Source organism: Heteronotia binoei, chromosome 2 (genome assembly GCF_032191835.1).
Source record: "Heteronotia binoei isolate CCM8104 ecotype False Entrance Well chromosome 2, APGP_CSIRO_Hbin_v1, whole genome shotgun sequence".
NCBI lineage: Eukaryota > Metazoa > Chordata > Lepidosauria > Squamata > Gekkonidae > Heteronotia > Heteronotia binoei.
Window position 1 is genome coordinate 12,739,686 of NC_083224.1, and position 27,810 is coordinate 12,767,495.

At 46.7% G+C, this 27,810-nt stretch overlaps 1 protein-coding gene across 1 annotated transcript in view; it reads left to right on the top strand.

Annotated features, from left to right (window-relative positions):
* The window catches only part of RTEL1 (regulator of telomere elongation helicase 1), a 258,104-nt gene that overhangs the window by 117,927 nt on the left and 112,367 nt on the right, over window positions 1-27,810 (top strand). The window contains exons 23-26 of the mRNA XM_060230590.1: window positions 6,614-6,754; window positions 8,820-8,935; window positions 11,762-11,885; window positions 25,476-25,626. Of these exons, the coding sequence (XP_060086573.1) occupies window positions 6,614-6,754; window positions 8,820-8,935; window positions 11,762-11,885; window positions 25,476-25,626 (532 nt within the window). The remainder of the gene's footprint in view (window positions 1-6,613; window positions 6,755-8,819; window positions 8,936-11,761; window positions 11,886-25,475; window positions 25,627-27,810) is intronic.

Here is a 27,810-nt window from a genome sequence, read left to right on the forward strand (position 1 = left end):
TGTGACGTCTCTTTCTTCTTTGGGTATCAAAGAAATAACAGCTTCTTTCCATGTATTTGGTACATTCCCTTTAGTTCTTATTACATTCATCAGCTTCTGTAATTTTGGTATTAATTCATCCTTAAAAATTTTAAAATATTTAGCTGTGTAGCCATCTGGCCCGGGAGCTTTATCATTTTTCATCGCGTTGATTGCTGCTTCAATTTCTACTTTTTCAATTGGGTCATTCAAAACTTTTCTCATATTTCCAGTTAAGGGCTCAATTTTTATTTTTTGTAGATATTTGTCTATCTTTTCTCTCTTTACTTCAGCACCTTTAAACAACTTGGCATAATACTTAAAAAATTCTCTTTTTATTCCCTCTTGAGTAACTACCTCTCTTTCATCTGTCACAATTCTACTAATTATTTTATTTTCCCTCTTTTTCTTCAGTTGCCACGCCAAATATTTCCCCGTCTTATTTGCTCCTTCAAACGATTTCTGCTGAAGCCTTTTCAGATTCCATTCCACTTCTTTGCTTAACAAATGTCTTAGTTGAATTTGTAATATTGAAATTTCCCTTAGAATTTTCTTTTTTCCTGGTCTTTTCCTCAACTCTCCTTCTTTTTTCTTTATTTCATTTTGAATGTCCAATAGTTGTTTTTCTTTTTCCCTTTTATCTTTATTGTTCAAAGTAACCAACAACCCTCTCATTACTGCTTTATAAGCGTCCCAGACCATCTGGAAGTCAATATCTTCTTTATCATTTACTTGGAAAAATTCCTTAGTTTCTTTTCCTAGAAAAGTCACTGTTTCTTTATTCTGTAGCAAATCTTCATTCAGTCTCCATCTTCTCAGTTTTTTGGACAATTTTGTAATCCACATTATTGGGTTATGGTCAGCTCCAATTTTAGGTAGGATCTCTATCTTCCTTGTTATAAGGCCTAAATCTCTGGTTCCCCACAGCATGTCAATTCTAGAAAAAGTCTTATGTCTTGCAGAAAAAAAAGTATAATCTCTCACTTCAGGATTAAACTTTCTCCATATATCTTCCAAATTTTCTTGTTTAACTAATTCAAAAAAAGACTTTGGCAATTTCCCTTCTTTCCCATCATTTTTTTTCCCTCCGGATCTATCTAGTGAATTCTGAACTGTTCCATTAAAATCTCCCATTAAGAGTATTTGATCATAAGTCAACTCATCTAACTGTTGTGTAATGTCTTTAAAAAAAGCATCTTTTGCACCGTTAGGTGCATATAGTCCCAATAACAGCGTTTTTTTCCCATTTGATGTTATCTCCACTGCTACAAATCTTCCATCTTTATCTTTAAACACCAATTTTGGCTCCAAATCTTGTTTAATATAAAAAACTACTCCCCTTTTTTTCTGCTCAGCTAACGAAAAAAATTCCCTTCCCAGTTGCTTGTTCCATAAAAATTTATAATCCTTTTGTTTGATGTGAACTTCTTGCAAACAAATTATATTACAATTTTGCTTCTTGATCCAATGAAAAGTTGCTCTTCTTTTTTGTGGTGAATTTAGTCCATTAACATTCCAAGACAATAATTTGTAATCCATCATGGTGCAAATTCTTTATTTTCTTCAAAAAATCTCCTCAACTCTCGGGCATTTGTAATTGTGACTCTCTTCCCCTGAAGTTCAAAGCTCAAACCCTCGGGTATTATCCATCTGTACCTTGTGCCATTGTCTTTCAATTTTTCTGTCAACTTTTTGTATGTTCTCCTGTCGTTTATCACTTGTTTAGGTAGTTCCTTCATAATTCTCACTCTGCTACCTCTTACTATCAATGACTCTTCAAAGTTTTTCTTCATGATCCTTCCCACCATTTCCTTTGTCATAAATCTTACAACAACATCTCTTGGTAAATTGTTTTTTTTTTTTGGCAAAAAGCGAATTAACTCTATACATGTGATCATACATGCTTTTAGTCTTATCAGGGTCTTCATCTAAGAATTCTGCAATTATGTTTATTATATATCCTTTCAGATCACCGTTCTCTTCCTCAGGTACTCCTCTCAAACGTATCTGATTTTCCATTAATTTGCATTCGTGGATCGTCACTTTTTCTTGGACTTTCAGCAAGGTGGTATCATGTATTTTAACTTTCTCCTCCACTTCCTGTACTTTCTTGTCTATTTTCCCAATTTGGTCTTTAAGGTCATCCACTTCTTTTTTAATTACTGTGACAAGTTCTTCCTTCATTTCTTCCATCATTTTCTTAACTCCTTTCATAATTCTGGCTTCCATAGCCTCCATTTGGTCCTGCATTTTTTCTAATGAAAGGGCCCTTGTTCGGGGCTGCCTGGGCTCAGACATTTAAGCCAAAGACAAAGGGATAAAAATACCAAAAATTTCCGTTTCACCAATCCCAGGTTTAACTACCAAGTTCAATAGGTCTAAATTTTCTCTCTTAGTTAAACTTTATTCTGTTTTCTTCTGAGCTTCCCAGGCCCAGATATGAATTTTTAAAGATTTTTTTTCCCTTTAAAAAATGACGAAATTTTTGACCTCACCAATCTGAAATCTAACAGTCAGGTTCAATAGAGTAGGGCTTGCCCTTTCCAGCAAGCCCAATTTCGCTGGTTTCTGAGCCCCCAAAGCCAAGATATTTATCAAGAAAGTCTTCAAAAATTCCAAAATGGCGGCCGCGATTTTTTCTCCTTTTAAAATTTTTTTTTCCTTTTAAAATCACCCCAGGAGCCCACCAATAATATAGTCAATAGTTCTTGTCTTCTTACCCTTTTTCCAGTTGATTCTGTCAATTTTAAAGTCTCTAATCTTTTTAAAAACAATGTTTTAAATTGGACCTCCCAGCAATGGCTGCCGATGTTTCTCTATGGTATAGAGTAGGCTTTTTTCTTTACTGCTTCCTTTCTCTGTCACCATCAACTCTCATGGAAATCTCACGATACTTGACGCACTTCCTGTCTTGCTCAGAAGAATTGCTCCGATATATCCCAGTGCAGCGTGGCTGTTTACATTCCAAGAAACCGCAAGGTAGACTAAACAATAATCTCTTTTCAGTTTTTGACTGTTTTTAGCACTGTCCTTTATATTAAAACAATCCAAACTTCAGCCTTTCCTTCTTCTACTTGCAAGCTTTCTATTTTTTCCTTTTCCCCACCTTTAATATGTCCCTTTAGTCTATAAATAGTTCCGGAGTGAAAAGAGAGCTTCTGTACCTTTTTCTCCACTTATCCAAGTTCCACTGGTCTTCCACAGCTTTAGTTGTTTATAAATGTCCCAGAAGGTTAGGATCCTGACGAGCTTATGCCAAATCAATGACTCTGAAAGTATTGCAGACGATGACTATGCAAACTTCTGAGACTCCTCAAAGCCTCAAAGAAACCCCCTACAGGGCTTCTTTTCAGCCAAGGTAAATCTCTTTCCAAAGTTTCTGTGCAAGTCTTGGACCTTTCTCTCACTGAGAAAGGTAGGCAGTGGGCTTAATTTGCCCTCCACTACCCCGAACAAAACTTTCAGCCTGCTCCCGTTACGAGAGGCAACTCAGCTCGGCATTTTCCTTCCCCGGAAGTCATCTGACTAGGGCTCTAGAAGCTGTGGCCGGATGGTTGCGACAAAGCCGGCTGAAGCTTAACCCAGCTAAGACGGAGGTCCTGTACCTGCAGTGCCGGATTAAACCCTGTGGGGGCCCTTAGGCGGTCAAAATCTTGGAGGGCCCCTTGCAAATTATCTCAGAGTTGGAGCGCTCGCCCCACTGCCTGGGGCCCCTGCTGCAGCCTGCAGGCACTTTCCCAAAAGCCCCTTTGACAGAACTGTGGGGCGGAGTCAGAGAGAGGCAGACTTGGACATATGAAGCTGCCTTCTACTGAATCGGACCCTCGGTCCATCAAAGTCAGTATTGTCTACTCAGACTGGCAGCGGCTTTCCAGGGTCTCATGCGGAGGTTTTTCGAGCCTACTTGCCTGGCCCCTTTTGAGTTGGAGATGCCGGGGATTGAACCTGGGACCTTCTGCTTCCCAAGCAGATGCTCTACCACTGAGCTACCATCCCTCCCCTGCTCTCCAGGGTCTCAAGCTGAGGTTTTTCCACGCCTATTTGCCTGGACCCTTTTTAGTTGGAGATGCTGGGGATTGAACCTGGGACCTCCTGCTTCCCAAGCAGATGCTCTACCCCTGAGCCACCGTCCCTCACCTGTTCTCCAGCGTCTCAAGCTGAGGTTTTTCACGCCTACTTGCCTGGCCCCTTTTGAGTTGGAGATGCCGGGGATTGAACCTGGGACCTTCTGCTTCCCAAGCAGATGCTCTACCACTGAGCTACCATCCCTCCCCTGCTCTCCAGGGTCTCAAGCTGAGGTTTTTCCACGCCTATTTGCCTGGACCCTTTTTAGTTGGAGATGCTGGGGATTGAACCTGGGACCTCCTGCTTCCCAAGCAGATGCTCTACCCCTGAGCCACCGTCCCTCACCTGTTCTCCAGCGTCTCAAGCTGAGGTTTTTCACGCCTACTTGCCTGGACCCTTTTTAGTTGGAGATGCCGGGGATTGAACCTGGGACCTTCTGCTTCCCAAGCAGATGCTCTACCACTGAGCTACCATCCCTCCCCTGCTCTCCAGGGTCTCAAGCTGAGGTTTTTCACGCCTACTTGCCTGGACCCTTTTTAGTTGGAGATGCTGGGGATTGAACCTGGGACCTCCTGCTTCCCAAGCAGATGCTCTACCCCTGAGGCACCGTCCCTCACCTGCTCTCCAGGATCTCAAGCTGAGGTTTTTCACGCCTACTTGCCTGGACCCTTTTGAGTTGGAGATGCTGTGGACTGAACCTGGGACCTTCTGCTTCCCAAGCAGATGCTCTACCACTGAGCTACCATCCCTCCCCTGCTCTCCAGGGTCTCAAGCTGAGGTTTTTCACGCCTACTTGCCTGGACCCTTTTGAGTTGGAGATGCCGGGGATTGAACCTGGGACATTCTGCTTACCAAGCAATGCTCTACCACTGAGCCACCGTCCCTCCCACTTGGTGACAACGGTGGCGGCAGCCGCACCAGGCACGGTGGGCAAAGAGCAACTCAGTTGCTGGCTGTGCATGGAGGCTGGGAGGGCGGCAGGCAGGGGGGAAACGGGGGAAAAGCCAGCCCAAAGCCCCTAAAGACTTGGCCTGTTATCTGGCCCTGTGTACCTAAACCGAGAGGGATTGGAGTTGGGCCCCCGACTCCCAACCCTGGAAGGTGCATCTCTTCTGCCGGCTCAAACGGTGAAGAGTCAGGGAGTGATACTGGATGCCTCACTTACTATGGAGGCCCAGGTGACAGCAGTTGATTGATCTGCCTTCTGTAATCTTTGGCAGGTCAGACAGCTGGCACCCTACCTATCCCCCCAGGATTTAGCTATGGTGACCCACGCAACGGTCGCTTCCAGGCTGAACAACCGCAACTCGCTCTACACAGGCTTGCCCTTGGGGCTGATCCGGAAACTCCAGCTGGTGCAGAATGCAGCAGCACAGCTGTTAACTGCATTGCCTTTACGGGCAAGCATTCAGCCGGTGCTGCGCCGATTGCACTGGCTACCAGTTGAGTACTGGATCCACTTCAAGGTTTTGGTACTGACGTTTAAAGTCTTACACGGCCTGGGACCGACATACTTGAGGGACCGCCTTTCCCCATATATGCCCTGGAGGGCGTTGTGGTCTGCTACACAACACCTCCTGACCACCCCTGGCCCGAAGAAGGTCCGTCTTGTCTCGACCAGTGCCAGGGCTTTCTCGGGTCTGGCCCCTGCCTGGTGGAATCGGCTCCCTATGGAGATCCAGGCCCTACCTGAGTCACTACTGTTTCGTAGGGCCTGTAAGACGGAGCTATTCCGCCAGGCTTTTGGTTGAGACAGCGGGCATCCTGTTCCAGCAACGATTCCATCAGCTAGCCCCCCTTGTTGTGATATCATGCTTTACAGCCTTGTTGTGGTGCTGAATCTTGTTATTAACACCATCACTTCTTCTTGGGCCAAAAACTGCTGTGTTTTGTGAAATGCGCCCTTTCTGCCCATGAAGCATTTTATCTTGTTCTGTTGTTCAGGTTTTTATTGTTTTGTTTTACATCTGAATTGTAGGTTTTTATTGTTCAATTTATGTCGTGATTCGCCTTGAGCCCGTTATGGGTAGATAGATGATGGATAGATGGATAGATGGATAGATGGATAGATGGATGGATGGATGGATAGATAGATAGATAGATAGATAGATAGATAGATAGATAGATAGATAGATAGATAGATAGATAGATAGATAATGGAGATGAAGGAAGGAGAGAGAGAGAGAGATAATGAAGAGGAAGGAAGGAGATGATAGATAGATAGATAGATAGATAGATAGATAGATAGATAGATAGATAGATAGATAGATAGATAGATAGATAGATAGATAGATAGATAGATAGATAGATAGAGGATGGATGGATGGATGGATGGATGTTAGGGAAATTGACTAATGTTGGTCAGGAAAAGTCAGGGAAATGAAAAATAAAATTTTAGTGGCAACCCTGTTTTTATAAGCTCTTGGAGGATTGGCTACATCAGGGGTGTGTGGCCTAATATGCAAAGGAGCTCCTGCTAGAATTCCACCTCTGGTTATAAGAACCCATAAAAGACCTGTTTTGTCTTCAGGCCAGTGAAGGTTTGGACTTTGCTGATAAAAACGGACGAGGCGTCGTCATCACTGGACTCCCTTTTCCTCCTCGCATGGACCCAAAGGTCGTGTTGAAGATGCAGTTCTTGGATGAAATGAAGTGCAAAAATTCCGGTCAGGTAAGGAGCCACATTTCGTGCCGATAATTTAGAACCTGGCCTGGAATGTCCAGGCTAGCCTGATCTCATCAGATCTCAGAAGCTAAATATAAGAATGTAAGAAAAGCCATGTTAAATTAAGCCAAAGGCCCACCCAGTCCAACACTCTGTGTCACACAGCGGCCAAAAAGGTGCCATCAGGAGGTCCAGCAGGGGGGCCAGGACACTAGAAACCTTCCCACAGAGCCCTCCCAAGCACCAAGAATACAGAGCATCACTGCTGCAGGCAGAGAGTTCCATCTGGACCTTGTGGCTAGTAGCCACTGATGGACCTCTGCTCCATTTGTTGATCCAACCCCCTCTTGAAGCCAACCATGTGGCTGCCACCACCTCCTGTGATAGTGAATTCCATGTGTTAATCACCCTTTGGGTGAAGGACTTCCTTTTATCCGTTCTATCTTGACTGCTCAGCGATTTCATTGAGTGCCCGCAAGTTCTCGTATTGTGAGAAAGGGAGAAAAGTCCTTCTTTCTCTGCCTTCTCCGTCCCGTGCATAATTTTGTGAACCTCTCTCATGTCACCCCGCAGTCGACGTTTCTCCAAGCTAAAGAGCCCGAAAGCGGTTTAACCATTCTTCATAGGGAAAGCATTCCCACCCTTTAATCATTCTAGCTGACCTTTTCTGCGCTTTCCCCAATGCTTCTCTGAGGTGTGGTGACCAGAATTGTACACAGTACTCCAAATGAGGCCGCACCTTCAGCCTTGGTTAGTGCTTGGATGAGAGACCACCACGAGAGTCCTGGGTTGCTCTGCAGAGGCAGGCAAAGGCAATCCACCTCTGAACACCTCTTGACTTGAAATCCCTATGGGCAGGGGTGGAATTCTAGCAGGAGCTCCTTTATGTATTAGGCCACACACCCCTGATGTAGCCAATCCTCCAAGAGCTTCCAGGGCTCTTAGTGCAGGGCCTCCTGTAAGCTCTTGGAGGATTGGCTACATCATGGGGGTGTGGCCTAATATGCAAAGGAGCTCCTGCTAGAATTCCACCCCTGCCTTTGGGGTTGCCATAAGATGGCTGCAGCTTGACAGCATTTCCATCACCTTCAATTTACGACATCTGTTCTCCTTGTCAAGGCAGCCTTTCTGTCAGTTTCCCGCCTAATTCCTTAACCTGCATGTAGAAAATGATATTGGATTTCTATCCCACCCTATACTCTGAATCTCAGAGTGGTCACAATACCTTCCTCCCCCACAACAGACACCCTGTGAGGTAGATGGGGCTGAAAGAGCTCTCCCAAAAGCTGCCCTTTCAAGGTCAGCTCTACAAGGCCTACGGCTGACCCAAGGCCATTCCAGCAGCTGCAAGTGGAGGAGTGGGGGAATCAAACCCGGTTCTTCCAGAGAAGCGTTCACGCACTTAACCACTACGCTAAACTGGCTCTTAGTTGTGTAGTGCTGAAGGTTTCCAAAGTTCTGCTGGGTTATTTAAGTTGAGGTTCTCAGCCAGTTTCTACAAATCCAGCCCGGGTATATTAAGACCAAATCAGATCTCATGCCACTAAAGCTGAGTAACACAACAAAAAATGCAAGCTAGTGTGGTAACAAGCCACAAAAAAAGTAGTGTGGTAACAAGCCACAAAAAAAGAGGGACGCAGAGCGTCTCCAGCAGCAATTTCGTATCGGCTACAGCTCAATATGTGGCTTCTTGAGCTGTAGCCGATGTGAAATTGCTGGAGACGCTCTGCGTCCCTCTTTTTTGAAAACTGAATAAAGAATCTATATAACTGAATCAATATTGGTCCCGGGTCTGATGAAGACTGGAAAGAAACAAGTACTAAATCGATTGGCTTGTCACCACACTACTTGGGGACTTGAATGTACATGTTTTGGGCATTTGGACTGATTTCTATATACTTCTTAGTAAATTGGTCACTAGCTGGCATTTTTTGTTGTGTTATCTATTATAGTGACTTCTCTCGGATTGTACACTAAAGCTGAGTAGGCAGTCACTTAGCGAGCAGAAAAAAACTTCTCCTTACCTACCCAATCCCTTTGTCTATTTGTTTGTTTCCCACCCCACATCTAGGGCCTGTCTGGAAACACCTGGTACAAGCAGCAGGCTTCTCGTGCAGTGAACCAAGCCATCGGCAGAGTCATCCGGCACCGGCAGGACTATGGGGCCATCTTCCTCTGTGACCACAGGTGAGGTGACCTTTCTTCTTGCTCCATTAAGCCTGCCCTTTTCTCAGTTCCTCTTGGTCACACCCAACACCTCCGCTCCCACCTTTTTGCGTCACCGTCATGAAAGAAGGCCTTGAGATGGTTGTGAACACTAGAGGAAGAAGAAGAGATTGGATTTATACCCTGCCCTTCACTGCCCGAAGGAGTCTCAGAGTGCCTTGCAATCTCCTTTCCCTTCTCCTCCTCACAACGGGCACCCAGTGAGGTAAGTGGGTTTGAGAGAGCTCTGACAGAAACTGCTCTTGAGCAGAACAGCTCTGTGAGAATTTGGTGGGGGGTTTTTTTGCACATAAATCAAACTTTATTGAAATAAATGTAGGTTACAACAAAAGGGATAGCGAAATAAATAAGTCATTTCAATGAAAAAATACGCAACCAAATAAACAACCGTATACATCAGAGTATCTTCATTTACAGTAATACGTAAGAATGAATGAAAAGGTCTGGTTTACTAAAATAAATGCAAAGGTGCATGCTAAAGCATTAGAAGTAAAGCAAATCTTGATTGTAAGCATTTTTTGGAATGACATTATGATTTGTCAGGTGCTTCACTACGGGGTACCAAAGAGCTTGAAATTTCTGTTGATAAGTTACTAGATTTGGCCTTAAGGCATTATTTGATATCTTGCCATATGCAGAAGATTCCCAGAGTCTATTTTGCAATTGTTGGATTGTACGAGGTTCTTTGTCTCTCCATTTTGTGGCTACAACTTGTCTAGCAGTAGACAATAAATATGAAATTAAGGTAATTGGAGGGAGGGACGGTGGCTCAGTGGTAGAGCATCTGCTTGGTAAGCAGAAGGTCCCAGGTTCAATCCCCGGCATCTCCAACTCAAAAGGGTCCAGGCCAAATAGGTGTGAAAAACCTCAGCTTGAGACCCTGGAGAGCAGGGGAGGGACGGTGGCTCAGTGGTGGAGCATCTGCTTGGGAAGCAGAAGGTCCCAGGTTCAATCCCCAGCATCTCCAACTAAAAAGGGTCCAGGCAAATTGGCATGAAAAACCTCCGCTTGAGACCCTGGAGAGCAGGGGAGGGACGGTGGCTCAGTGGTAGAGCATCTGCTTGGGAAGCAGAAGGTCCCAGGTTCAATCCCCGGCATCTCCAAAAAAGGGTCCAGGCAAATTGGTGTGAAAAACCTCAGCTTCAGACTCTGGAGAGCCACTGCCAGTCTGAGTAGACAATACTGACTTTGATGGACCGAGGGTCTGATTCAGTATAAGGCAGCTTCATATGTTCATATGTAAAGGTTAGTTTGACTGAATTTGTGACTGACTCAAGGTCACACCAGGAGGTGCATGTGGAAGAGCGGGGAATCAAACCTGGTTCTCCCAGATTGGCGTCTGTGCACTTAACCACTACACCAAACTGTCTCTCTCACTAAGAACAGTTGCTTTTGACAACTCCAGGTCATTAAGGAAATGAAATGGGTACCAAGGAGGGCGGAAAGAGAGGATTAGAGATTCTGGTGTTGCTGGCGGACCTCCTGACGGCCATTGTGTGACACAGAGTTCAGAGCTGGATGGGCCATTGAGCTGACCCAACACAGCTTCTCTTACATTCTTATATGGAACGGAGGTCCATTGGTAGCTATTAGCCACAAAGTATAGATCAGGGGTGGTGAAACTGCGGCTCAGGAGCTGCACCGATGTGCATCTTGGATTTTATGGTTAAAATGTGTGGAATTGATTTTATTGTTTTTAGTATTCGATGTGGTTTTTAACTGTTGTTAGCCACCCTGAGTCCATTAGGGTAGGGCGGGATATAAATTTGATAAAATAAAAATAAACAATGTGGCTCTTTCACACATACTGTGTGGTTCTTGAAGCCTCCACCACCTTATTGGCTTGGAGAATGCATTTAAAGTTCCTTTCTTTCCACCTCTCCCTCTCTTCCCCCATCTATTTCTACCTGTCTTGCAGCTCTCAAACACTTGGCGTTCATATTTTGCAGCTTTCAAACATCTGATGTTTATTTTATGTGACTCTTACGTTAAAGCTAGTTTGGCCACTCCTGGTATCTATGGAACACTGCCTGGGTTAGTGATGCTCTATATTCTTGGTGCTTGAGGGTGGGCAACAGTGGGAGGGTTTCTGGAGTTCTGGCCCTGCTGGTGGACCTCCTGGTGACAACTGGGTTTTGGCCACTGTGTGACACAAAGTGTTAAGACTGGATTCGCCATTGGCCTGATACATGGTTTCTTATTTTGTTAAGTGTGACTGGATTTCATACCTAGAAGTATTTTAAGAACGTAAGAGAAGCTGTGTTAGATCAGGCCAGTGGCTCATCCAGTCCAACACTCTGTCACACAGTGGCAAAAAAATCCAGGTTCCATCAGGAGGTCCACCAGTGGGGCCAGGACACTAGAAGCCCTCCCACTGTTGCCCCTCCCAAGCACCTATAATACAGAGCATCACTGCCCCAGACATAAGAACATAAGAGAAGCCCTGTTGGATCAGGCCAATGGCTCATCCAGTCCAACACTCTGTCACACAGTGGCAAAAAAATCCAGGTTCCATCAGGAGGTCCACCAGTGGGGCCAGGACACTAGAAGCTCTCCCACTGTTGCCCACCCCCCAAGCACCAAAAATATAGAGCATCACTGCCCCAGACAGAGTTTTCTCCCGCCAGTGACAATCACATGTGAGTGCATAGATTTTTAATTCCATTTTCATTTTACATTATCTTGCAGGTGTTTTGCAAACCGTACATGACTTGGAACTAGTTATTTTGAATATAGCTTATTGGAGTTCATTTTTTTTGTTGTTTCTTTGTTTCTAATTCTTAACAGGTTCAGTCATATGGATGCAAAAGCCCAGTTGCCTTCCTGGGTCCGTCCTTATGTCAAGACTTATGATAATTTTGGGCATGTGGTCAGAGATGTGTCTCAGTTCTTCCGTGTCGCACAGAAAATTGTAAGTATCCTGCAATGAGAGATGAAAACCATCATGGCCCCTTCCTTGTATTCAGTCCCAGAAAAGAGGGAAGGGATTATTGTTATAAAAATTCTCCTAGGGACGTAAGAGTGACCCCTTAATATTCCCAGAATTCTGAGGTACTTGAAACACCTTTCATAAGTACTCTGCTAGACTGCAATCAGCAGTGTGCTCATAGTTTCAAAAATGCAAGAATCCTTGCCTTTAAGAGCTTCTCCATACACTTATAGTCTTCTGTTGTTGCCCCTAAGTTCTCCTTTTACAAAGTCCCCTCTAGACCTGGACAATATACCTAACCATTGTTGAGAAACAAATACCTCACTCTGCAGCCAAAAAGGGCCATCACGATTCCTGGAAGTGTCCAGCAAATAAAGAACCAATCCAGACGACTGGAGACTGTCTTTTATTGAGGATAGCGGCGGAGCTGACATTGTGCCAAAACGAAAGACGGCTCCAGGTGCTCCAGGTTATATACCTTACTCAGAATTGTTACCAGGTCCCGCCAGAATAGGAGTAAAGCGAAGCACACTTTTGCCTAGAAAGTTGGTTCTCGCAGAAAAGTAAAACAGACCGAATGCAATTGCTTCTGTATTCACCACAAGATAGCAATGACCTTGGGAGCCAGTGTAGGCCAACTCCTAGGAATGCGGCACGTTCTTAGTTCCGATACACAGCAGACACTACTTCTGCAGCAAGTTAGCCTAGAAAAAAGACAAGAAATGCAACAGCAAAGAATGCAGTATGGCAAGCGATCTCGACAGTTCCATGCAATTACGTTTTTGGGTAAGATGGATTTTCCTGATCCTTTTCAGTCCAGTTTTGGGACTGAAATATTGCTTTGGGAAAAGACAGAGGGAGGGAGAGCGTGACTCTGTTGATTCTCTCGGACCTCCATCAGCTGAGCGCCAACGGGCCAAGACGTGGAGGTCTCCGGTGGATCTCAAGCCTCAAGTTTTTATTTGACTAATGTGATCTCAGGTGCCGGACTAAGGTGTGTGTCTATTCTTCTATGCCTTTTAGGTCCCACCCCGGTATTTGCTAGTTGCTTTGTCCGGTTATTTATCCCACTGCACTTTTTAAAGGCTTTTCTGGGATTCAGGTTTTAAACTTTTGTTGTAGTTTTCCTACTTTTGCTGCCATTTTCTCCCTTTTGTCGTGTTGTTTTGCTGTTGTACTGTTGAAAGGTACCTCACAGATACCATATGGAGAAGAAGAACAGAAATGCTTAACAGAAATATAGTTTTAGGAGGGCAGCAGTGTTGGTCTACCCCCCAAACCTTGTTGGTCTCTAAGACTCCAGTAGTGCCCTAGGGACCAATAAGGGGGAGGGGGAGGTTATAGGGTTGCCAAGTCCAATTCAAGAAATATCTGGGGACTTTGGGGGTGGAGCCAGGAGACATTGGGGGTGGAGCCAAGATCAAGCATAATTGAACTCTAAAGGTAGTTCTGGCCCTCACATTTAAAGGGACAGCACACCTTTTCAATGCCTTCCTTCCATAGGAAATCATGAAGGATAGGGGCACCTTCTTTTGGGGCTCATAGAATTGCACCCCCTGGTCCAATCTTTTTGAAACTTGGAGGGTATTTTGGGGAAAGGCACTAGATGCTATACTGAAAATTTGATGCCTCTACCCCAAAATACAGCCCCCCCCCGAGCCCCAGATATCCGCGGATCAATTCTCCATGATTTTCTATGGGAATAAATCTCCATAGGGAATAATAGAGTTCCCAGCAGACATTTCCCTCCACTCCCCCCCCCCACCCCGCTTTCTGACGATCCTGAAGCGGGGGGAGGGCCTCCAAACCGGGGGATCTCCTGCCCCCACCTGGGGATTGGCAACCCTAGGAGGTTATGATAGTCGAAGCTTCCTTCAGAGTTCTCACGGCAAATATATTGTTGGTCTCTAAGGTACTACCGGACTCTAACAGAAATAAAGTAATAGTTCCCACCAACCCCCACCACCTTGAATGGGCTACTGGGACAGAAAAGAGCCACTAGAATGATTAAAGGGTTAGAACACTTTCCCTGTGAAGAAAGGTTAAAACGCTTGGGGCTCTTTAGCTTGGAGAAACGTCGACTGCGGGGTGACATGATAGAGGTTTACAAGATTATTCAGGGGCTAGAGAAGGCAGAGAAAGAGGTACTTTTTTCTCCCTTTCTCACAGTACGAGAACTTGTGGGCATTCAATGAAATTGCTGCGCAGTTGGGTTAGAACTGCTAAAAGGAAGTCCTTCTTCACCCAACGGGTGATTCACACGTGGAATTCACTGCCACAGGAAGTGTGGCACAGCATATTGTTGGAACTCTCTGTCTGGGCCAGTGATGCTATGTATTCTTGGTGCTTGGGGGGGGGGGCGGCACAGTGTCGGGCTTCTAGTGTCCTGGCCCCACTGGTGGACCTCCTGATGGCACCTGGGTTTATTTTGGCCACTGTGTGACACAGAGTGTTGGACTGGATGGGCCTTTGGCCTGATCCAGCAGGGCTTCTCTTACGTTCTTCTGTGACAGAGAGTGTTGGACTGGATGGGCCATTGGCCTGATCCAACAGGGCTTCCCTTATGTTCTTATGTAACTCAGAGAGTTGGAATGGATGGGCCATTGGCCTGATCCAACAGGGCTTCTCTTATGTTCTTCTGTGACACAGAGTGTTGGACTGGAGGGGCCATTGGCCTGATCCAACAGGGCTTCTCTTATGTTCTTATGTGACCGAGTGTTGGACTGGAGGGGCCATTGGCCTGATCCAACAGGCCTTCTCTTATGTTCTTATGTGACTCAGAGAGTTGGACTGGATGGGCCATTGGCCTGATCCAACAGGGCTTCTCTTATGTTCTTCTGTGACACAGAGTGTTGGACTGGAGGGGCCATTGGCCTGATCCAACAGGGCTTCTCTTATGTTCTTCTGTGACACAGAGTGTTGGACTGGATGGGCCATTGGCCTGATCCAACATGGCTTCTCTTATGTTCTTATGTGACCCAGAGTGTTGGACTGGATGGGCCATAGGCCTGATCCAACATGGCTTCTCTTATGTTCTTATGTGACACAGAGTGTTGGGCTCGATGGGCCATTGGCCTGATCCAACAGAGCTTCTCTTATGTTCTTATGTGACACAGAGTGTTGGACTGGAGGGGCCATTGGCCTGATCCAACATGGCTTCTCTTATATTCTTATGTGACCCAGAGTGTTGGACTGGAGGGGCCATTGGCCTGATCCAGCATGGCTTCTCTTATGTTCTTATGTGACACAGAGTGTTGGACTGGAGGGGCCATTGGCCTGATCCAACATGGCTTCTCTTATATTCTTATGTGACCCAGAGTGTTGGACTGGAGGGGCCATTGGCCTGATCCAGCATGGCTTCTCTTATGTTCTTATGTGACACAGAGTGTTGGACTGGAGGGGCCATTGGCCTGATCCAACAGGGCTTCTCTTATGTTCTTATGTGACACAGAGTGTTGGACTGGAGGGGCCACTGGCCTGATCCAACAGGGCTTCTCTTATGTTCTTATGTGACACAGAGTGTTGGACTGGAGGGGCCATTGGCCTGATCCAACAGGCCTTCTCTTATGTTCTTATGTGACACAGAGTGTTGGACTGGATGGCCCACTGGCCTGATCCAACAGGGCTTCTCTTATATTCTTATGTGACCCAGAGTGTTGGACTGGAGGGGCCACTGGCCTGATCCAAGAGGGCTTCTCTTATGGTCTTAGTCAAAGCGCCCTTCAAAGTTCACACTGCATATATTTTGTTGGTCTCTAAGGTACTACTGGACTCTTAACAAAAATAACGTAATAGTCCCAGTCCCCCGCGAATGGGATGCTGGGGGATAGTTTCTCAGTTCCACGTCATTTGTACTTTGGTTCCAGAGTTCTGTCTTGTCTGCTGTTTATACAGGGTGCTTTCCTTGCCAGAGCAGTTCCTTTTTCCAGGGGCTCTTTCCCATAAAGTTACTTGACTGTAATTGGCCGATATTAGACATTGCATGAGTCAGGCATCAATTCTGGGTTTTGTGTCATCCTGTAAGGTCAGGTGGGCCCCACTGTTTGGGGGTATTTTGCCCATGAGACCCAATCATTGGAATTGCAATGAACAGAAAGCCGTGGCTAATTTGGTCTTGCCTGTTTACGCCAGTTCTTTTGTGTCCAAGACAGAAGTTTTTAATTAAGAATGAACTTTTGGTGTTCTGTTTTGTTTGGTTAGGTTTTCGAAACCTTACTGGTATTATGTAGGATTCTGGCGGTCTTTAGAGATGAAGCAAGCTAGCTGGAGGTGAGGTCAAAAACATGACAGTCCTCCATGGTGAAGGTCGTATTGATTTCCTCATTGCACTCAGTTTTTGAATGGCTTTAAATCCCACTTGGTTTTTGAATGGCTTTTAAAAAATACATGGAAATGCATGTTGATATGGAAGGTAATTAACAGAGCGTCTTGTAGACGGTGTATAGACTGGAGGAAGCCAAGAGCAGGGGTGGGGAACCTTTTTTCTGCCAAGGGCCATATGGATGTTTATAACATCATTCGTGGGCCATACAAAATCATCAACTTAAAAAACAGTGCTCCGCCAAGGGAGAATGATTCAGGCCAGCAAATAATTGTTTTTTTCTATTTGAGGTCATGTGGGGAGAGCCTAATCTGGCAAGCACACACACACGACCTGCCGCCCTAGGCAAATGTAGAAAAAGCCCAGCAGGAACTCAGTAGCATATTAGACCACATCCCCTAATATTAGCATATTAGGTCACACACTCGTTAGCATATTAGGCCACACCCTCTGGGATAATCAATAAATAAAGAAATGGGAATAAAGGGGAACAAAGAAATGGGGGGAAGAAAGGGAAATAAAGAAATGAGGGGGAAACTTACTTGAACTGTGACAGTAACTTTTCCAGGCCCTGCAGCAATTCTGGCCAGCCAGCCAGGCCCCAGGGAGGCTGCTGCACAGTACATCTGGGCCCTGTGATCCCTGCCTGGCCCTGGGGAGGCTGCTGCACAGCGCGGCTGGGCCCCACGATCCTCACTGGCCAGCCAGGCCCCAGAGAGGCTGCCACATGGCTCAGTTCAGCCCAGCAATCCCTCACTGATTTTTGGGGTGTGAGTTGTCAAGAATAAAAGTTCTCTTTGTCAGATACAAGTCAGAATGGAGACCTCGAATAAGACCATGTTGGACTGGCATTTTCCATTTCAGTATAAGAACATAAGAGAAGCCCTGTTGGATCAAGCAAATGGCCCATCCAGTCCAACACTCTGTGTCACATAAGAACATAAGAGAAGCCATGTTGAATCAGGCCAAAGGCCCATCCAGTCCAACACTGTGTCACATAAGAACATAAGAGAAGCCCTGTTGGATCAGGCCAATGGCCCATCCAGTCCAACACTCCGTGTCACACATTGGTCAAAAAAATTTATTTTATTCGATTTAAAAGGAGGTTCACAAGTGGGGCTAGAAGCCCTTCCACTTTGCCCCCCCCCCACAAGCACCAAGAATACAGAGCATCACTGCCCCAGACAGTTCCAATAATATGCTGTGGCTAATAGCCACTGATGGACCTCTGCTCCATATTTTTTATCCAAACCCCTCTTGAAGCTGGCTATTTTTGCAGCCTCCACCACCTCCTGTGGCAGTAAATTCCACATGTTAATCACGCTTTGGGTGAAGAAGTACTTCCTTTTATCCGTTCTAACCCAACTGTTCAGCAATTTCATTGAATGCCCACGAGTTCTTGTATTGTGAGAACGGGAGAAAAGTACTTCTTTCTCTACTTTCTCCATCCCATGCATAATCTTGTAAACCTCTATCATGTCACCCCGCAGTCGACGTTTCTCCAAGCTAAAGAGCCCCAAGCATTGTAATTTGCTACCGTCCAGTCCTCAGGGAACGGAGGCAGATTTCAGTTAAAGATTATATATTTTTGTCAGGAGATCCACAAGTTCCTCTTTGAGTTCTTTCAGAACTTTTGGATGTATGCCATCCAGACCTGGTGACTTATTCGTTTTTAATTCATCTATCAGTTGTAGGACCTCCTCTTTCATCACCTCAATCTGACTCAGGTCTTTCAACACCCCTTCCAGAATTAGCGATACTGGAGTGGGCAAACACTTCTCTTCATCCACAGTGAAGACGGAGGCAAAAAATGCATTCAGCTTCTCAGCCATTTCCCTATCCTCCTTCTGTAATCCTTTTACCCCTTGGTCATCCAAGGGCCCCACTGCCTCCATGGCTGGTTTCCTGCTTCTAATATATTTGAAGAAATTTTTATTGTTGGTCTTATGTTTTTTGCAATATGCTCCTCATGGTCCCTTTTTGCCTGCCTGATCACAGTCTTGCATTTGATTTGCCACATCCTGTGTTCTTTTTTATTAATCTCACTTGGACTAGCTTTCCACTGCTTAATGGAATCCTTCTTACCTTTTACAGCTTCCCTAACTTTGTTTGTTAACCACGCAGGCCTTTTCTTATACCTGTTTGTGCCTTTCCTAACTTGTGGTATATATTTTATCTGAGCTTCTAGGATTGTAGTTTTAAATAGCCTCCAAGCTTCCCCAAGGGTTTGGACTGCATTTACCTTTCCTTTCAGTTTACTCTTCACATGCCTGCTCATCTCAGAGAATTTACCCCTTTTAAAGTTAATTTTTTAAAGTTTATCTGAAGAAGTGTCCCTGCATTCAAAAACTTACACTCACAATTATACTTCGTTGGTCTTAAAGGTGCCCCTGGACCAGCACTTTGGTCTGCTGCTTCAGACCAACACGGTGACGCACCTGAATCTGCCTTCCTAGAGATCTTGGACTCCAAGGTGCTACTAGACTTGCATCTTGTCATTTTCCTAAAGGCAGCACTTTTTCCTTTAGACATCTAGGCCTGTTTGGTGTAGAGTCTTATCTGGGAGAACCGAGTTGGATTCCCCACTCCTCCACTTGCAGCTGCCTTGGGTTAGCCATAGCTCCCACAGAGCTGTCCGTGAAAGGGCAGCTTTTGTGATAGCCCTCTCCAGCCTCACCCACCTCACAGGTGTCTGTTGTGGGGGAGGAAGAGAAAGGAGATTGTGAGCCACTCTGAGACTCTTCGGCGTGGAGGGCGGGATATAAATCCAATATCTTCATCTACCTCACAGGGTGTCTGTTGTGGGGGGGGGGAAGGTAAAGGAGATTGTGAGCCGCTCTGAGACTCTTCGGAGTGGAGGGCGGGATATAAATCCATTATCTTCATCTACCTCACAGGGTGTCTGTTGTGGGGGAGGAAGGGAAAGGAGATTGTGAGCCCCTCTGAGACTCTTCGGAGTGGAGGGCGGGATATAAATCCAATATCTTCATCTACCTCACAGGGTGTCTGTTGTGGGGGGGGGAAGGTAAAGGAGATTGTGAGCCGCTCTGAGACTCTTCGGAGTGGAGGGCGGGATATAAATCCAATATCTTCATCTACCTCACAGGGTATCTGTTGGTGGGGGGGGGAGGGAAAGGAGATTGTGAGCCACTCTGAGACTCTTCGGCGTGGAGGGCGGGATATAAATCCAATATCTTCATCTACCTCACAGGGTGTCTGTTGTGGGGGAGGAAGGGAAAGGAGATTGTGAGCCACTCTGAGACTCTTCGGCGTGGAGGGCGGGATATAAATCCAATATCTTCATCTACCTCACAGGGTGTCTGTTGTGGGGGGGGGAAGGTAAAGGAGATTGTGAGCTGCTCTGAGACTCTTCGGAGTGGAGGGCGGGATATAAATCCAATATCTTCATCTACCTCACAGGGTATCTGTTGGGGGGGGGGGAAGGGAAAGGAGATTGTGAGCCACTCTGAGACTCTTCGGCGTGGAGGGCGGGATATAAATCCAATATCTTCATCTACCTCACAGGGTGTCTGTTGTGGGGGGGGAAGGTAAAGGAGATTGTGAGCCGCTCTGAGACTCTTCGGAGTGGAGGGCGGTATATATATCCAATATCTTCATCTACCTCACAGGATGTCTGTTGTGGGGGAAGAAGGGAAAGGAGATTGTGAGCCACTCTGAGACTCTTCGGCGTGGAGGGCGGGATATAAATCCAATATCTTCATCTACCTCACAGGGTGTCTGTTGTGGGGGGGGAAGGTAAAGGAGATTGTGAGCCGCTCTAAGACTCTTCAGAGTGGAGGGCAGGATATAAATCCAATATCTTCATCTACCTCACAGGATGTCTGTTGTGGGGGGGGAAGGTAAAGGAGATTGTGAGCCGCTCTGAGACTCTTCGGAGTGGAGGGCGGGATATAAATCCAATATCTTCATCTACCTCACAGGGTATCTGTTGGGGGGGGGGGAGGGAAAGGAGATTGTGAGCCACTCTGAGACTCTTCGGCGTGGAGGGCGGGATATAAATCCAATATCTTCATCTACCTCACAGGGTGTCTGTTGTGGGGGAGGAAGGGAAAGGAGATTGTGAGCCACTCTGAGACTCTTCGGCGTGGAGGGCGGGATATAAATCCAATATCTTCATCTACCTCACAGGGTGTCTGTTGTGGGGGGGGGAATGTAAAGGAGATTGTGAACCGCTCTGAGACTCTTCGGAGTGGAGGGCGGGATATAAATCCAATATCTTCATCTACCTCACAGGGTATCTGTTGGGGGGGGGGGAAGGGAAAGGAGATTGTGAGCCACTCTGAGACTCTTCGGCGTGGAGGGCGGGATATAAATCCAATATCTTCATCTACCTCACAGGGTGTCTGTTGTGGGGGGGGAAGGTAAAGGAGATTGTGAGCCGCTCTGAGACTCTTCGGAGTGGAGGGCGGGATATAAATCCAATATCTTCATCTACCTCACAGGATGTCTGTTGTGGGGGAAGAAGGGAAAGGAGATTGTGAGCCACTCTGAGACTCTTCGGCGTGGAGGGCGGGATATAAATCCAATATCTTCATCTACCTCACAGGGTGTCTGTTGTGGGGGGGGAAGGTAAAGGAGATTGTGAGCCGCTCTGAGACTCTTCAGAGTGGAGGGCAGGATATAAATCCAATATCTTCATCTACCTCACAGGATGTCTGTTGTGGGGGAAGAAGGGAAAGGAGATTGTGAGCCACTCTGAGACTCTTCGGCGTGGAGGGCGGGATATAAATCCAATATCTTCATCTACCTCACACGGTTTCTGTTGGGGGGAGGGAGGAAGGCAAAGGAGATTTTGACTGCTCTGAGATTCAGAGTGGAGGGAGGGTGGAGAAGTAAATCCAATATTATCATCTTCTCATTCCCAGCATGGCCTCTGATGCCGGTGGAACTGAGGAGTCCTCTGAGAGAACCAATTTGGTGTAGCGGTTAAGTGTGCGGATTATCTGGGAGAACCGGGTTTGATTCCCCACTCCTCCACTTGCAGCTGCTGGAATGGCCTTGGGTCAGCCACAGCTCTCACAGAGCTGTCCTTGAAAGGGCAGCTTCTGTGAGAGCTCATCAGCCCCACCTACCTACCAAGGTGTCCGTTGTGGGGAGGGGAAGGTAAAGGAGATTGTGAGCTGCTCTGAGGCTCTAAGGGAAGGGTAGGGTATAAATTCAATATCATCTTCATCAAGGTGAATACCATTGTCATCTGCAGACTCAGACATTTTATTTATGATAAGATCTAAAATCCAGTTCCTCCCCACCACCACTTTCTCAGGCACCTTCTTTGTAGCATCAAATGTGCATCCCTCACTTTATCCAAACAGCTGTCTTGGTCCACTGAGGAGAAGAAGAATTGCAGATTTATACCCCGCCCTTCTCTCTGAATCTCCTATATCTTCTCCCCCCACAACAGGCACCCTGTGAGGTGGATGGGGCTGAGAGAGCTCTGACAGAAGTTGCCCTTTCAAGGACAGCTCTGCAAGAGCTATGGTAACCGAAGGCCATTCCAGCAGCTGCAAGCGGAGGAGTGGGGAATCAAACCCGGTTCTCCCAGATAAGAGTCCGCGCACTTAACCGCTGCACCTAACCGGCTTAATACTTACCTCTTGGAAACTTAATACTAACCTCTTGGAGAAGAAAAAGTTGTTTCGCAGTTGGATATGGATTTTCAGTTCCAGTCTTTGTGCTGTTATTTATGATGTTTAGACTTGTCGGGATTAGCATTGGAAAGAATAGCGTTCTGTTTAAAACAGTGTAATAGCATTGTTTAAAATAGTGAAATAAATAGCATTCTTCCAGACCAGTTACTCACAAATGGCTTGGATTGCTTTGAGCTACTTATAACATTCCGATAGAGCAGGGGTGGCCAACGGTAGCTCTTCAGATGGTTTTTTTTTTTTTTTGCCTACCACTCCCATCGGCCCCAGCCGTTGGCCATGCTGGCTGGGGCCGATGGGAGTTGTAGGCAGATAGCATCTGGAGAGCTACTGCTGGCCACCCCCGCTATAGGGGACTTTCCGATATATCTGCCTGGCTCTCCCAGAGATTGGAACAAATTGGAAGGAAGCTGATTCTGCACTTACGCCGCACCTTCTGAAGAAGCTGAGAATTTGAAAAGGGAAAATAAACATCTCCGTAAAAGGATGCAAGAGGTCGGGGCTGGAAGTGATAGATCAGGGGTGTCGAACTCATTTGTCATGTGGGGCGGATCTCACATAAATGAGATCCTGTTGGGCTGGGCTATTTAAGCCTATTTAAGATTAGCAGAGAGAGAAACTTTAGAAAAGGACACAGGCGAACACAAATTAAATATACATGCTGTATATTTAAAAACGCAAAACATGCTTAAAATGTTAGCACTCGTTGGTCTTAAAGGTGCTTTCTTTGTATTTCTCCCATGGGATCCAGGGGACTGGGCAAAGGAAGCTCTGGCTCTTTCGCTTCCTTCCCCAGAGGACCAGCGGGAGGAGCCTCAGGTAATAGAAGGGAGAGAGGCTTGGCTCAGTAGCTCTGCTGTGCGATTGAGAGTGCCTGGGAAAAAAAGGTCTTCCCCCTTTCCTCCCCAAGGGAGGAGCCTCAGCCAATGGAGAAAATAGAAGCTTTGCTCTGTAGCTCCTGTGCAACTGAGCAAGCCTTCCAGAACAAGCTGTGATGCAGAAGGAAGCAAGAGAGAGGGAGAAGGCAGCAGACGACAGCCAGTTGTTCAGGGGCCTGATAGCAGCCCTCCGAGGGCCTGATTCAGCCCTTGGGCTTCATGTTTGACACCCCTGTGATAGATCTTCTAGTTTAAGGAGCCACCTGCTGATACAAGAGCTCTTCTTTCTGCAGATTTAATCAGATATCTCAGTACAGGAGAATTCATCTCCATCAGGTCATCCCTCTCTCTTCCCTCCTGTAAAATGTATAAACAATTTTTTTGCCATTTGATTATGTACACCATGTTGTGACTCCAGTTGTAGTGGAATTCACTGCCGCAGGCCCCGGTTAGTACTTGAATGGGAGACCACCAAGGAAGCCCAGGGTCACTATGCAGAGGCGGGTAATGTCAAACCATCTCTTCACCTGCCCTGGCCTGGGTGGCACAGGCTAGCCTGATCTTGTCAGAGCTCAAAAGATAAGCAGGGTCGGTCTCCTGGTTTAATGAATGTATGGAGGACCCCCAAGGTAGTACAGAGTTAGTTGCTACACAGGCAATGGCAAACCACTTCTACTCATCTGTTACCTTGTAAACCCTATGGCAGGAGTGTCAGACATGCGGCCTGGGGGCCAAATCAGGCCCCTGGAGGGCTCCTATCAGGCCGCCCCCCGAGCAACTGGCTGTCATCTGCTTCCTTCTCCCTTTCTCTCGCTTCCTTCTGCATCACAGCTTGTTTTGCAAGGCTTGCTCAATCGCACAGGAGCTACAGAGCAAAACCTCGATTTTCACCATTGGGCTGAGGCTCCTCACTTGGGGAGGAAGGGCGGGAATAGCTTTCTTTGCCAGGCTCTCTCGATCGTACAGCAGAGCCAAGCCTTTCTTCCTTCTGTTGGTTGAGGCTTCCCTTTCCTCCTGGTCCCTTGGGGAAGGAAGGAAAGAGCCAGGGAGCTTCCTTTGCCCCGTTCCTTGGATCCCATGGGAGAGCTACAAAGATAGCACCTTTAAGACCGACGAGTGCGAATATTTTAAGCATGTTTTAAGTCGTGTTTTTTTCTTAAACCCTTTCGTTGTGTTTGTCTGTGTCCTTTATAAAGTTTATATCTCTGCCGCCTGGCGTTACACTTGATGACACGCATGGCCCCGCCCTAATATATGTCAGATCTGGTCCTCGTAACAAATGAGTTCGACACCCTTGTCCTATGGGGTTGCCAGCAGTAAGTTATGAGTCGAGAGCGCTTTCCGCCATGTGACAAGCCACTCTTCCTGTGCCTGAATGCTGGCCAACCTTCATCAGATCTCAGGAGCTGAACAGAGCTGGCACTGGGTTAGGACTTGGGATGGGGGACCACCAGGGGCGGAATTCTAGCCGGAGCGCCTTTGCATATTAGGCCGCGCCCCCCTGATGTAGCCAATCCTCCGAGAGCTTAAAAGGCTCTTTTTTTTGGCTACATCAGCTACATTGGGGAGCCAGTTTGGTGTAGTGGTTAAGTGTGCGGACTCTTATCTGGGAGAACCGGGTTTGATTCCCCACTCCTCCACTTGCACCTGCTGGAATGGCCTTGGGTCAGCCAGAGCTCTGGCAGAGGTTGTCCTTGAAAGGGCAGCTGCTGGGAGAGCGCTCTCCAGCCCCACCCACCTAACAGGGTGTCTGTTGTGGGGGAGGAAGGGAAAGGAGATTGTGAGCCACTCTGAGACTCTTCGGAGTGGAGGGCGGGATATAAATCCAATATCTTCATCTACCCCACAGGTTGTCTGTTGTGGGGGAGGACGGGAAAGGAGATTGTGAGCCTCTCTGAGACTCTTTGGAGTGGAGGGCGGGATATAAATCCAATATCTTCATCTACCTCACAGGGTGTCTGTTGTGGGGGAGGAAGGGAAAGGAGATTGTGAGCCTCTCTGAGACTCTTTGGAGTGGAGGGCGGGATGTAAATCCAATATCTTCATCTACCTCACAGGGTGTCTGTTGTGGGGGAGGAAGGGAAAGGAGATTGTGAGCCGCTCTGAGACGCTTCGGAGTGGAGGGCGGGATATAAAGTCAATATCTTCATCTACCTCACAGGGTGTCTGTTGTGGGGGAGGAAGGTAAAGGAGATTGTGAGCCGCTCTGAGACTCTTCGGAGTGGAGGGCGGGATATAAATCCAATATCTTCTTCTTCTTCTTCTTCTTCTTCTTCTTCTTCTTCTTCTTCTTCTTCTTCTTCTTCTTCTTCTTCTTCTTCTTCTTCTTCTTCTTCTTCTTCTTCTTCTTCTTCTTCTTCTATCTACATCAGGGGGGTGCGGCCTAATATGCAAAGGAGCTCCTGCTAAGAATTCCACCCCTGGAGACCACCAAGGAAGTCCAAGGTTATGCGAAGGCAGGCAGTAGAAATTCGCCTCTGAGCATCTCTTGCCTTGGTTAATCATACAGGGAAGACGGAAGTCAGATGTGTGACTTTATAGCAGCACTGAGGCCCTGCTGTTTCTGCTAGTTCTTACTACTGCCTGTAAACACCATTGTGCTGAATCTGGATGGGGTGATTTCCTTGAGTCCTTCAGTGGGAGAGTCCAGCTCCCGAAGGTAAGCATTTGGGGTTTCGCTAGTGTAACGCTTCTGCTCTTTGTGCAGATGCCCCCTCCGCCATCCCGTGTTCCCTCTCGCGCTGCCGCGGAAGAGGGTGAGGCCTCCACATCTTCCGCTTCTTCTGAGATGACCCTTTCTGTGATGAAAGCCAGCAATTTTGATGACCACGTTCCGAGCTTGAAAAGGAAGAGGATGGGTAAGTCGGTGCGTTCCCTGCACACACGAAAACAGGCAATGATGCCTTCCCTATATATGCTATTTGTGCTGACGTCATAGCATTTAAGCCAGTTTGGTGTAGTGGGGAAGTGCACGGGCTCCTATCTGGGAGAATCAGGTTCGATTCCCCACTCCTCCACTTGCACCTGCTGGAATGGCCTTGGGTCAGCCATAGCTCTCTTATCTGGGAGAATCAGGTCTGATGCCCCACTCTTCCACTTGCACCTGCTGGAATGGCCTTGGGTCAGCCAGAGGTTGTCCTTGAAAGGGCAGCTGCTGGGAGAGCTCTCTCAGCCCCACACACCTCACAGGATGTCTGTTGTGGAGGGAGAAGATAAAGGAGATTGTGAGCCGCTCTTAAGATTCAGAGTATAGGGCGGGATATAAATCCAATATCATCATCCTTCTTCTTCTCCTCCTCCTCCTCCTTCTCCTTCTTGCCATCCAATGTCCCAATTACTTCCCTAGCCGATTTCCTGAACTTGGCATATTGGAAGAAATCCTTATTGTTCAGCTTTTTAGCAATCCACTCTTCACATTCCCTTTTTGCTTATTTTTACTGTCAGCTTACATTTTGCCAGAGCCTGTGTTCCTCTTTTGTTCACCTCATCTGGGAAAACTTTCCTCTTTTTGAATGTCGCTGGGTTTTTTTGGGTCTTTTATGGCTTCCTTGTGTTATTAACCACACTGGCATCCTTTTAGACTTCATGGTATATTTCCAAGCTTTTAGATCTCTGTTCGATCTGGGTTCAGTTAATGTGGTTTTAAATAGTTTCCGGGAAGAAGCTGGATTAAACCAGCTCACCCGTGTAAATCACTGCAAGGTGGCTTTTCGCGGAAACGGGGGCAAACGATGCCTTTTACTGTAAGCGTCAGGATGCAGCCAAATGTCCCTAAGGCTGCAGTGTCCTGACTAAAAAGGAAGGCCCACAAACAGTCCTGCTAGCCAGCTCGCTGACCACAGACAGAGCCTTCTACATACTTGCCACCAAAGCTTAATCTGCTTCCTCTCTTAAAATCCCCCAGAAAAAGGACTTTGTCAATTCCTCTGGGAGATAATAATAATATAATAATAATTTTTTATTTCTATCCCGCCCTCCCCGCCGGAGCAGGCTCAGGGCGGCTCACAACATAAAACACACATTACATCAATTATACTTATAAAACATGGTTAAAACAATTACAGATCATTCCATTGTGCAAGACTTGTCTCTGCAACAAAGTCTTCCTTACTGTATCCCCAGTCTTTTGTCTCATGTGGATAAGAGGTGCAGTGTCTTCCCAATGGGCTGAGGCCTGCCTTTCTTCCAAAATAAAATGAGGGGGGAGTACATGTAATTTTGTGTGTGTGTGTGAACCAGTTGGGTGTAGCGGTTGAGTGTGCGAACTCTTATCTTGCAAAACTGGGTTTGATTCCCCACTCCTCCACTTGCAGCTGCTGGAATGGCCTTGGGTCAGCCATAGCTCTAATAAAGAGCCAGTTTGGTGTAGTGGTTTAAGTGTGTGGACTCTTATCTGGGAGAACCGGGTTTTGATTCCCCACTCCTCCACTTGCACCTGCTGGAATGGCCTTGGGCCAGCCAGAGCTCTGGCAGAGGTTGCCCTTGAAAGGGCAGCTGCTGTGAGAGCTCTCTCAGCCCCGCCCACCTCACAGGGTGTCTGTTGTGGGGGAAGAAAATTGTAATCCGCTCTGAGTCTCTGATTCACAGAGAAGGGCGGGGTATAAATTGTCAGTCTTCTTCTTTTGTGTGTAAGAACATAAGAGAAGCCATGTTGGATCAGGCCAATGGTCCATCCAGTCCAACCCTCTAATGTCACACAGTGGCCACACACAAAAAAAAAACGAAGTGCCATCAGGAGGTCCACAAGTGGGCACTAGAAGCCCCCCCAAGCACCAAGAATACAGAGCATCACTTGCCCCAGAGAGTTCCAACGATACGCTGTGGCTAATAGTCACTGATGGACCTCTGCTTCATATGCTCATCCAATCCCCTCTTGAAACTGTCTATGCTTGTGGCCGCCACCACCTCCTGTGGCAGTGAATTCCACATGTTAATCACCCTTTGGGTGAAGAAGGACTTCCTTTTATCCGTTCTAACCCGACTGCTCAGCGATTTCATGGAATGCCCACGAGTTCTTGTACTGTGAGAAAGGGAGAAAAGTC